Consider the following 12,446-nt stretch of genomic DNA (forward strand, 5'->3'; position numbering starts at 1 on the left):
TTAACATTTTCTTTGTTTTTCTCTTCTTCTTTTCTTTCTTTTTCTTTTTCTTTTCTATTCTTTTCTTTTCTTTTTTTTTTTTGGTGTTGGATGTCTAAGTTTTTGAAATGCGCCCCTCTAGGTTGTATTCTTTTTAACCCAGAAGCTCCTTGTCATTGCACTGGTTCCGAGCTGGGGTTCTACCCAAGCATGGTCCGGGACCTCCAGGCTCTTGACCTGTGGAGGAAAGAATTCAAGAACAAATCTGAGTGAGAGAAAAAGCAAATTTTATTTAGGTAGGTAAAGAAAGAGGTCAGAACATAGGTTTCTGGAGACTAGATCAGGGATTGAGCCTGGAATTGGCTCCCGCTGCCCACTGCCCCCTAGTTGCATGTTTCACAGGGAACCTCTGGGAAAGAAGCGAAAATGCACATCCCAGTGGACGTTAGCAACTCATGACTGAGTTGGGCCCCGCAGTCAGTCAGTTCCTGGGATTTTATGTGTTTTCAGTTTCTGAACTTTGTGGTACCAAATTATATCTCTGCCTTCAGGTTTGGAGGGTAGTCTTATTACTAATATGGTCTGTTATGAAGGTGTCACAGGTGGGCACAGGTTCTTGCTGATCATGGACAAAGAATGAACCGAACACACAGAGAGTTTATAGTAGAAAGAGAGAGAGCAGATTTATTAAGTGATAGTATACTCCACAGCATATAGACATGGATTTTGAGCAGAGATTGAACTCAGGGGCTGGAAGGATTCTATTCTTTTCTTTTTTTAAAAAATTTTATTGTTGTTCAAGTACAGTTCTCTGCCTTTTCCCCCCACCCTACCCTAACCCCCAGCCCTCCCTACCTCCTTCCCATTTCCACCCCCCCATTATTTGTCCATGTGTCCCTTGTAATTGTTCCTACAAACCCTTCACCCTTTTCCCCCTGAAATTCCCTCCCCTCTCCCCTCTCCCCTCTGGTCACTATCAGCCTGTTCTCAATTTCAGTGTCTTTGGTTATATTTTGCTTCTGTGTTTGTCTTGTTGATTAGGTTCCTGTTAAAGGTAAGATCATATGGTATTTATCTTTCACTGCCTAGCTTATTTTGCTTAGCATAATGCTTTCCAGTTCCGTGCATGCTGTTGAAAAGGGTAGGAGATCTTTCTTTCTGCTGCATAGAATTCCATTGTGTAAGAGTACCATAGTACTCTTTTTGATCCATTCATTTACTGATGGGCACCTAAGTTTGATGCGGATCCTGGCCCGCAGGATCCGGTGTTGTGGTTGCAATATACAAATACACACGGACTACAGAAATCCTGTGGAGAAAAAGGGGCGGCACAGCCACTCTCTCAAGAGGACAGCACCCCGACCCTTGCCTTGACAGGCTTTTATTGTTTTTCTAGGCCCCTTACATCAAAGATGGTCCTCAGATGCATAGGTTTGTTTTGGGTGGTTATCTTTTGCAAACAAAGGAGAGGATGTCACTGAATACATCAAAGAAGGATATTTGCAATGCAAAGGGAGAAATGGTCAAAACCAGGTTATGCTCCATACCTGGAAGGTCTAGCTCAGATTTTGGGAAGATAAAGATACTCAGTAAACATTTGCTAACTCAGGGTGAGGGAGTTTTAGCAAGAGCAAGTCTCATAGCAGTCTAGGTACAATGCAGGCCTGATTTCCCACTGGAGAACCTATCCATGGATGTGGGTCCTCCCGCCAGCCTCGCTCCCCACTGTCTTTTCCAAGTGGGGGCTGAGCCACATTTCCCTTGCTTGGAACAGTTCCCCACATAGTTGCTTCTAGCACTTGGTTATTGAAAATTGTGCTGCTATGAACATTGGGGTGCATAGGTTCTTTTGGATTGGTGTTTCAGGGTTCTTAGGACATAACCCTAGCAGTGGAATTGCCAGGTCAAAAGGCAGTTCCATTTTTAGTTTTCTGAGGAAATTCCAAATTGTTTTCCATAGTGGTAGCACCAGTCTGCAATCCCACCAACAGTGCACTAGGGTTCCCTTTTCTCCACATCCTCTCCAACACTTGTTGTTTGTTACTTTGGTTATGATGGCCATTCTGACCGGTGTTAGGTGGTATCTCATTGTGGTTTCAATTTGCATCTCTCTGATGGCTAGTGATGCTGAGCTTCTTTTCATATGTCTCTGGACTCTCTGTATGTCCTCCTTGGAGAAGTGTCCAAGTCCTTTGCCCATTTTTTAATTGGGTTGCTTGTCTTCTTAGAATGGAGTCCTGTGAGTTCTTTATCTATTTTGGAGATCAGACCCTTGTCTGAGGTATCTTGGCAAATATGTTTTCCCATACTGTTGGTTCTCTTTTTATTTTAGTACTGTTTTCTTTAGCCATGCAGAAGCTTTTTATCTGGATGAGATCCCATTTGTTTATTCTTTCCTTTATGTCCCTTGCTCTAGGGGACAAAGCAGTGAAAACACTGCAGTGTGAAATATCTGAGATTTTGCTGCCTATATTCTCCTCTAGGACTTTAATGCTGTCATGACTTACATTTAAGTCTTTTATCCACTTTGAGTTTCTTTTTGTGTATGGTGTAAGTTGGTGCTCAAGTTTGATTTTTTTACATGTAGCTGTCCAGCTCTCCCAACACCATTTAATGAAGAGGCTGTTTTTACTCCATTTATATGCTCCTGCCTTTGTCGAAAACTAATTGACCATAGAGCCATGGGTTTGTTTCTGGGCTCTCTGTTCTGTTCCATTGGTCTATGTGCCTGTTTTTATGCCAGTACCAGGCTGTTTTGGTTAGTGTGGACTTGTAATACAGTTTGATATCAGGTATTGTGATCCCTCCTACTTTGCCCTTCTTTCTCAAAATTGCAGCAGCTATTTGGAGTCATTTTTGGTTTCACATACATTTTTGAAGTGTTTGTTCTGTATCTGTGAAATATGTCATGGGTACTCTAATAGGGATTGCATTGAATCTATAAATCGCTTTGGGAAGTATGGCCATTTTCATGATGTTAATTTTTCTGATCCATGAACATGATATGTGTTTCCATTTGTTTGTTTCTTCCTTAATTTCTTTCTTCAGTGTTGTATAGTTTTCTGAGTACAGGTCTTTTAGCTCCTTGGTTAGGTTTATTCCTAGGTACTTTATTTTTCTTGTTGCTATATCAAATGGGATTTTTTCCTGATTTTTGCTTCTGCTGTTTCATTGTTAGTGTACAAAAATGCCTTTGATTTCTGGATATTGACTTTGTATCCAGCTGATTTGCCAAATTCATTTATTAGGTCGAGCTGTTTTTTGGCGGAGTCTATAGGATTTTCCATGTACACTATCATGTCATCTGCAAACAGTGACAGTTTCATTTCCTCCTTTCCAATTTGGATGCCTTTTATTGTTTTTTCCTGTCTGATTGCTGTGGCTAGGACTTCTAGTACTATGTTGAATAGGAGTGGTGAGAGAGGGCATCCTTGTCTTGTTCCTGATCTTAGTGGGAAAGCTCTAAGTTTTTGTCCATTGAGTATGATGTTGGCTGTAGGTCTCTCATATATAGCCTTTATTATGTATGCTCCCTGTATTCCCACCCTGCTTAGTGTTTTTATCAGAAATGGGTGCTGTACCTTATCAAATGCTTTTTCCACATCTATTGATAGGATCATGTGGTTTTTGTCTTTGATTTTGTTTATGTGGTGTATTACATTTATTGATTTGCAAATATTGTCCCATCCTTGCATCCCTGGGGTGAATCCCACTTGGTCATGGTATATGATCTTTTTAATGTATTGCTGGATGTGGTTTGCCAATATTTTGTTGAGGATTTTAGCGTCTATGTTCATCAGCGATATTGGCCTGAAGTTTTCTTTCTTTGTTCTGTCTTTATCTGGTTTTGGGATTAGGATGATGCTGGCTTCATAAAAAGAGTTTGGGAGTCTTCCATCGGTTTGGATTTTTTGGAATAGTCTGTGAAGGATAGGAGTTATCTCTTCCTTAAATGCTTTGTAGAATTCTCCTGTGAAACCATCTGGTCCAGGGCTTTTGTGTGTTGGGAGTTTTTTTTATTACTGATTCAATTTCATCTGCTGTTATTGGTCTGTTCAGGCTTTCTGCTTCTTCACTGAGTTCTGGAAGATTATATTTTTCTAGAAATTTGTCCATTTCATCTAGGTTTTCACGTTTCTTGGCATATAGTTCTTCATAGTAATTTCTTACAATCCTTTGTATTTCTCTGGTATCAGTTGTTGTCTCTCCTCTTTCATTTCTGATTGTGTTTATTTGGGTCCTCTCTCTTTTTTTCTTGATGAGCTTGCTTAAAGGCTTGTCAATTTTGTTTATCTTTTCAAAGAACCAGCTCCTGGATTCATTGATCCTTAGAATTGTGCATTTAATTTCTATGTCATTTAACTCTGCTCTGCTGTTCGTTATTTCCTTCCTTCTACTTGCTCTGGGCTGTCTTTGTTGTTGTTCCTCGAGTTCTTGTAGGTGTAGGGTTAGGTTGTTTGTTTGAAATGTTTCTATCTGTTTTAGGTGGGCCTGTATCGCTATGAACTTTCCTCTCAGGACTGCCTTCGCTGTGTCCCATAAGTTTTCGGTTGTTGTGAGTTTGTTTTCATTTGTTCCAGAAACTTTTTGATTTGTTCCCGAATCTCATTCTTCACCCATTCATTGTTTAATAGCATGCTATTCAATCTCCATGAGTTTGAGTGTTTTGGGTGTTTGTCCTTGAGAGTTGTTTCTAGTTTCATTTCCCTGTGGTCAGAGAAATCGCTTGATATGATTTCAGTTTTCTTGAACTTGTTGTGGTTTGTTTTATGTCCTATCGTGTGGTCTGTCTTTGAAAATGCTCCATGTGCATTTGAAAAGAATGTGTATTTTGCTTCTTTGGGATGAATGGCTTTTTATATATCAGTTAAGTCCATTTCATCTAGGGCAGTGTTCAATGCCACCATAGCTTTGTTGATATTTTGTTTGAAAGGTCTGTCCATTTTTGACAGTGGGGTGTTAAAGTCCCCTACTATAATTGTGTCGCTGTTAATATCTTTCTTGAAGTCCTCCAAGAGTTTCTTCATGTATTTGGGTGCTCCTATGTTGGGTGCATATATATTTACAATGTTTGTCTTCTTGGTGGATTCTTCCTTTGAGTATTATGAGATGACCTTCTGAGTCTCACTTTATGTCCCTTTTTTTGAAGTCTTTTTTGTCTGATATGAGTATTGCTACCCCAGCTTTTTTTCCCCTTTCTGTTTGCTTGGAATATTTGTTTCCAGCTCTTCACTTTCAGTCTGTGTAGGTCTTTTGTCCTGAGGTGGGTCTCTTGTAGGCAGCATATATGTGGGTCATGTTTTCTTATCCATTCAGCTATTCTATGTCTTTTGATTGGAGCATTTAATCCATTTACATTTAAGGTTATTATTGATAGGTACTTATTCATTGACATTTTTTCTTACCTGTGTTCCTCTCTCACACTCTCTTTTCCTTTCTTTCCTTAAAGCAGTCCTTTTAACATCTCTTGCAGAGCTGGTTTGGTGGAGGTGTATTCTTTTAGACTTCTTTTGTCTGCGAAGCTCTTTATTTGGCCTTCTATCTTGATTGAGAGCCTTGCTGGGTAAAGTAGTCTTGGTTGCAGGCCTCTGGTTCTCATTACTTGGAATATTTCTTGTCATTCTCTTCTGGCTTGGAGCGTTTCCATTGAGAAGTCAGGTGTTCGACTTATAGGGGCTCCCTTGTATGTTACTTCCTGTTTTTCCCTTGCTGCCTTTAAGATCCATTCTTTGTCTTGGAATTTTGCCAATTTGATTATGATGTGTCTTACAGTGGGCCTCTTTGGGTTCCTCTTGATTGGGAGTCTTTGTGTTTCCTGGATTTGCGTGTCTTTCTCTCATCAGATCAGGGAAGTTTTCCATCATTACTTTTCCAAACAGGTTTTCTATCCCTTGTTGTTCTTCTCCTTTTGGTATCCCTATTATACAGATATTATTATGTTTCATGTTCTCGTTAATCCTCTTCATTTTTTCTGAGCCTCTTTTCCTTTTTTTGCTCTTTCTGGGTGTTTTTTTCCTACCTTGTTCTCCAGTTCTCTGATCCTATCCTCTGCTTCATCGAGCCTGCTTTTGATTCCTTCCTCTCTGTTCTTCAGTTCAGAAATTGTATTCTTCGTTTCTTCTTGGCCCTTGATGTTTTCTATTTCCTTTTTCATGTTGATATAGTTTGGACCGAGTTCATTGTTTTTTCCGTGTAGTTTTTGGCAATTCTCTGTGAGCTCATTGAGCTTCCTTATTACATTGCTTTGAACTCAGTATATGACAGTTGACTTGCCTCTATTTCATTTAATATTGTTTCTGAGGCTTCCTCCTTTCCTTTTATTTGGGGATTGTTTCTTTGTCTTCCCATTGTTTGTGAGACACTTGTTGTTAGCCTCTGCTGGTTAAATTGAAGTGTTCTGATGTGGTGCCTTTGGCAGCAGGGCTCCTGGTCGGGGTGCCCTGTCAAGGGCTCGGGGGTGGGGGTATAGGAGGTCAGCAGCTGCTCTGGAGAATTCTCCAGACAGCTGCTGAGTGCCTCTTTTTTCCCTTTTTCTTTTTTAGAAATTCCTCCTATTGAAGCCCCCTGGTCCAAACAAGCACCTGGCCTCTCACACAGCCCAGCCTGGCTCTCTCCAAAGAATCTTGTAGTAGACCCACTGGCACTGGTGGGCGCTGGCCCTGGTGCTTTGCCCTGGTCCAGTGCCAGTTCCAGGGGACTTATTGTCCTTAAGCACTGTTCTTACCGTCTGAATTTTCAATGTCCTCTACAATTTTTGGTCTCCAATCTTCATATATGCTGGAATACCATTGGCTGTTCGCTCTGTTCCTCAGAAGATCAGCTAGGGGTTTCACCCATGTGCTGGGGGAAGTGGACTCCACTCCCAGCTACCTTGCCTCCATCTTCCGGCTTTTTTCAGAATTCTATTTCTATAGGGCAGATATTTCCCTGGTAGTTTTGGCAGGCTTTGATTGGGCACGTACAAATAGTTATATTACTTTAAACCTACTGCACATGTGGTCTCCCATGATTTTCCTTGATTGGCCCTAGGGAAGGGGGTCATAGAATATTAATTTATTTTAATGCTATTATAATGAAGCAGGGATCATGTAGCATCTTCTGTGCAGGTACATTTATGATTCACCATGATTTAGCACTTTTCCAGAAAGTGGGAACAACTGGTTTTCAGACAGGGTCTCTGTCCTATATTGATGTCCTTTATCTTAGCCCTGGGGCACCTCCAGAGTTTCCTCCTTCCTATCTCCTGCCTCAGAAGTGTGATGGCATTCATCCCCCTGGCTCCCCTTCTACTTGTGCTCTCTGTTTTCACTATAATGAACTTGAGATCAGTCTCTGGTCAATTTTTCTTCCTTTTTGGATTGATCTCATTTTAGTCAGTGCTAGTTGTTATTGAACTCAACAACCACTGCAGAAGTTTCCTGCCATAAACATTGTCTCTGTGATTATGCATGGAGGTGGGATTCTGATTAGAGGACCTACCTAGCAGCTTATAGGCCTGTGATGTCCAATCCTACTTCCTCATTCTACTTGTTGGGAGTTTTTCCCAACTTCTTTCTGTCCTGCCTCAAGCTTATCATTGGATGTGATGTGTCTTGACACTTAGGACATGAAGATGGAATTTCTTCTAATATATTTAAAGGATAGGACATACAATAGTCACATTTTTAATCAGTGGCATTGGTTCCACCTGAACCCTAGGATCATTAGAGGTTAAATTATGATTCTTGAAATAAGTTGATCTCAGGCAAGCCATTGCTGTGTTTGAGCTCATAAAAACTAGGGAAAAAAGTGAACATCCCATAGAATAATTTCTGATAAAATTTGTTTAGAGATGTTATTTATTAGGAGAGTATAAGCTTATATATATTTATGGGGAAAATGGGTTTAAAAGTTACCATTAGTGTCTTTTGGTGTGTGGTTGAACATGCAGAGATAGCTTATTGTAGTTTGCATTTGCCTTATTTCTTGTTAATGAAACCCTTAGAAATGCTGTGTTTATGAGATGGCAGAAAATAAGAAGGTAAAGGGTGAGGGGAAGCAGAGTTTGCCAGCCAAAAATATGCCTTGTGGAATATTGATTATTATAAGCTGGTTGAATTAATAAAAGACTTAGGAAAAAAGTAAAAACTTTGACCTTCCCCCCAAGTACTTTAAGAATTTAGATAGAGAACCTGCTCTAGGAAGGGTGCTATTATCGTAGATAATATAGTTTAATATGAACTAAGTGTGATAGACAGGGAGAGAACCACTAAGGCCATTTAATCACAGTCCTCTTTGTGCCCCATTATGAAAGATAGTCCAGCCAACATTTACTTACAAAACATTTATTTTTTCTATCTCCATGTGAATTGTCTTCCTGCCCTTTAAAGTCTCACACCACACAATAACCACCCCTTTCTGTTTAGCTCAAGATGGTATATAAGCCTTAACTGCCAGATTTGTCCTCTGGTCCCATATTCTTGTAGAGCCCGCCACATGTACATACATCATAAATTTGGTTATTTTCTCCTGTTAATATGTCTCATGTTAACTTGATTATTAGTCTAGATAGTAGAATGTAGAAGGGTAGAAGGAAAATTTAGTTTTTTACCCCCCGACCAAGGGCATCAGGTGATTTTGCAGAGGATTGATTCCAGGTGCTTGGTTTCCTAAGTCTCACCTCCATGGCCTTGTGATAACATCCATTGTTGCTTGGCTCTAGGTGAGGTAACTGACATTAGTTTTTAGGCCTCATTTTGCTTTTCAATCTTGTTACAAAATTTCCAGCTGGAATGGGCTCAGTTTCCAAACAAGAAAGAAGAAATGGCTCACTAAATAGATATTCTTATAAAATATAAGATTTTGAAGTTCAGCATTTTCATCACGTTTTTAGTAAAGTTTTAAATTTTAGAGTAAAGAATTAGGAGTGTGTTAAAAGGCTTCTTTTTCATCCAACTATTTGGTATTAAATAATCTTTTTGTTGAATTTGTTTTTAACAAGTGAAGGTATTTTAGCAAATTAGACAATTGAAAGATTAAGTCAGAATATTGAGTACTGCCTATCACAATTTTGTTGTCTTAAAATGGTTGAAACTACAAATGGTGTAAAATGAGAAATAAAGAACTGATATTGAGAAAAGCCCAGTTCTTTCCACCATTCTATTTTGGCTTTAAAAATTGCTGCTATAACAGAAAGGGAATTTGACCACACAAATGCTAAGCAGACGTGATCCCAAACCCACAAGAAGAAAAAAACCCACAAAGTTAAGTTTCACATGTAGTCCTGGATTTTTGTTCGTGAACTTAGTAGTTTGAGATTTTCCTAAAATATAATTAATATATTTCCTGTACTTAAAATGTTTTAAATTTTTTATACTGATTATCTTTCCATTTTATTTGATTAAACCTATTCATTATAGTTTTTCTTTTTGTAGATGAAAGCCAAAAAATTATAATATGGTGCTTATGTTGTCTGATTAAAAAAGAACCACGGAATTCTGGAGAATTGAAACTGAACTCCTGGACACGGGTAAGATAGTAAATCTTGCCCTGTACTGCTTTGAATTAAATTGATTTTTTAAAGGTGCTGCTCTGACAGTACATTTCTAGGATGTTTTAGAAACAATTCAAACATACTCTGTGCTGTTACATTATCTTGCCAAGTGTAAAAGTTACTTAAGAGATTTCATTTTTGTTTGTGAATTCTGTAAGACATCAGTCTTTAAGGTGAACTTCCCTATGCCTACAAGACCTAATGTTGAGTGGTTTTGGAAGTTTACTTTCAGGTAATTAAAAGAACGCACTCTATTTCCCTCTAGCAAAAAAATCTTCAAAAAATTGTTTCACCATACCAACCTAGGATAAATACTGTAATTATGTAATTCCTCTCTAAGCATTTCTCTGCCTCTCTGAGAATCTACCATATTTTTCAGACTATAAGACGCACCCCCCAATTTGGGGGATGGGGTGCGTCTTATAGTCCGAATGTTGCTTACCTGGCTCTCTTTGGGGTGGGGGCAGCAGTGGTAGAGCATTTTTTTTATCCCTATTTTCCTCCTCTAAAACCTAGGTGCATCTTATGGTCTGGTGCGTCTTATAGTCCGAAAAATAGGGTATTCTGTAGTAAAACTAAAATTCAGAAGTTCCCTGGGAATAGTAGTCTTTATTTCGTGTATTTAGTTGGCACACAGGCCAGTATGCTCAGACTAGCACATGGTGCTTCTTGGGTACTGCTGCTCACACCATCAAATTAGTTACTCAACTGTGCTACTCCAGATAGCCGACAGCTTCCTGCTTTTCCATGTCTTGTTTCTGCTTCCTTTTGAAAGGCAGGCACAAGTGGCAGAACGTTGTGAGGCTGAGCTGTGGAGGCCCTCAGCTGTGGAGGCCCTGAGCAAGTTATCTTTTCTTTTCTCTTACACCCCACTGTCTTGCTTCTGTAACCCCAAGGACTCCGATGCCTGTCAGACTCCACTTAGTATACTATGGTTCAGATTACTGCTTAGTATTATGAACTCACCCACCCAGATTAATGCACGTGGTTTTGTCTGTCAACCTGACTGGCAATATAATTTCATTCACTGCTTTTTGGACCGTTCTTTTCTTTAATACAAAATTGTTAATAACAAGACAAAGACAATATTTACAATTTTATGTTATGTTGAAAGAGGAATAGAAGGGACAGGGACAGTAAAGTGAAAAGGATTGGGTGAGGGAAGGAAAGAATGCCGAATTTACTTGGAAGGAAAATTAATGTGAAGAGCTGAAGAAAGGAACTGATAAGTAGAATTAGGGATAAAATGTTATGAAAAACAAGGTAAATAAATAGAAAATTATATTTAGTCTTTAATGTTTTAAATTGTTGCTTCTGTTGAGTGTTTGATGTTTTAATGATTATTTAGGTTATATTTTTCTATTGCCTAACTCAAAACATCCTGACATAGAGCATCTAATTAAAGTTTTCCTAGGATTATTGGGGGTTAACTTTCTTTATTTCAATCATGACTTTATTAGTCCATTTAAAAATTTCTAGCCTTATATTTTATTCTGTGGGTTTCCCCTATATAATGTAGTGTCTGTTTATCAATAGGTACTTATTAAGTATAACACAGGGAAATACCATAAAAACACTTTATTCCTGCCTTCAGGGTATTCATGGACTGGCCAGATCACCCAAGGGAAGTGTGATTGGGTTATTAGTAGAGCTGTAAATAGGTATGATGGTAACACAGAGAAGGGACACTTGCTCAGACTTAGGGGTTTAGAGACATTTCCCAGGGGAGATGACACAGCTGAGTTTTGAAGGTTGACTGGGAGAGCAGGAATAGAGTTTTAGGAGTGGTATTGCTGTCATCAGAAAGAGCATGTGCAGAGAAAGCATGATGGTGTGAAAGCAGTTGTTGCATTCAGGGGACTACAGGTACTTAGACATACCTGAGGTAGGGATTTTATAGGGCTGTTGATGAAGCATAAAGCTGAGAGACAGGTAAGTACCAAGAATTATGTATGATTATAAGAAGTTTTTATTTTATCTTGAAGGCAGTGAGGAAACCACCAAAGTATTTTGAACAGAGAAGTCATATGGCCAGGTATGAGTTTTAGATACTTAACAGCAAAAGGAAATTGATTCAGAAGGTGGCAGGGATAGAATTTTGGAAGTTAGTGTAGTGGTAAAGATGAGAAATTGTGAGGACCTGAATGAAATGGATAAGAGGGTCCAGATTTATGATATTAATAAGGTGAATATCCAAAAGATGTAATGGCAGATTAAGTGTAGATGTGCTTACACGTAGTGCAGCTGAATAAACCGTTCTGAGGAGAGCAAGCTGATTTGCAAGTGAAGGGTTTGTAGTCCTCAGTGTAAGGGAATAGTGGAAGCCTTGGGTGAGAGTGAGATCACCCAGGGAGAGTACCTAGAAAGGACCTCAGGACAACCTTGAGAGCCGCTGACATTTAAGGAGTGCATGGAAGAATAAGCTACACTGCATACTAAAAATGGTAGGGGGGGGTGGCGTCAAAGAAGTAAGAGGAGGTAATAGCAGCAGCATTTCAAGAAGGAAGGAGTAACAGTCATTCTAATATCTAATGCTATAGTGTTCGATAGAAATAAAATAATACATAGACCGTTTAAAATTTTCCAGTAGCTGCTTTAAGAACCATAAAAAGAAATAGGTGAAATTAATTTTAATAATGTTATTCAACCCAATATATCAAAATACTAATTTCAACATAAAATTAATATAAAAATTATTGAGATTGTTTTATAGACTGTTTTTCATACTAAGTCACTGAAATCCAGTGTGTATGTTACACTTACGCTTATATCTACATGTTACATCTTAATTTAGATGCTAAATTTTCATCAGAAATTCTTGGTCTGTATTTTGATTTCATGAGGTTCACATACCCAAATTATTTATACTCAGGATATTTGAAGTGCTTGGTAGCTATATGTATGAATAGTGGTCACTGTATTAGACAGGGCCGCT

At 38.8% G+C, this 12,446-nt stretch overlaps 1 protein-coding gene across 4 annotated transcripts in view; it reads left to right on the forward strand.

The window, feature by feature from the left end:
- FANCC (FA complementation group C) overlaps positions 1 to 12,446 on the forward strand; it is a 305,355-nt gene that overhangs the window by 115,443 nt on the left and 177,466 nt on the right. For 3 of the 4 annotated variants that reach the window (XM_045193745.2, XM_053925235.1, XM_045193744.2), the window contains exon 4: positions 9,393 to 9,487. The exons of the other annotated variant lie outside the window; for it this stretch is intronic. In XM_045193745.2, the coding sequence (XP_045049680.2) occupies positions 9,393 to 9,487 (95 nt within the window). The remainder of the gene's footprint in view (positions 1 to 9,392; positions 9,488 to 12,446) is intronic. 4 annotated transcript variants of the gene reach the window in all.

Source organism: Desmodus rotundus, chromosome 1, assembly GCF_022682495.2.
Source record: "Desmodus rotundus isolate HL8 chromosome 1, HLdesRot8A.1, whole genome shotgun sequence".
Classification (NCBI taxonomy): Eukaryota; Metazoa; Chordata; class Mammalia; order Chiroptera; family Phyllostomidae; genus Desmodus; species Desmodus rotundus.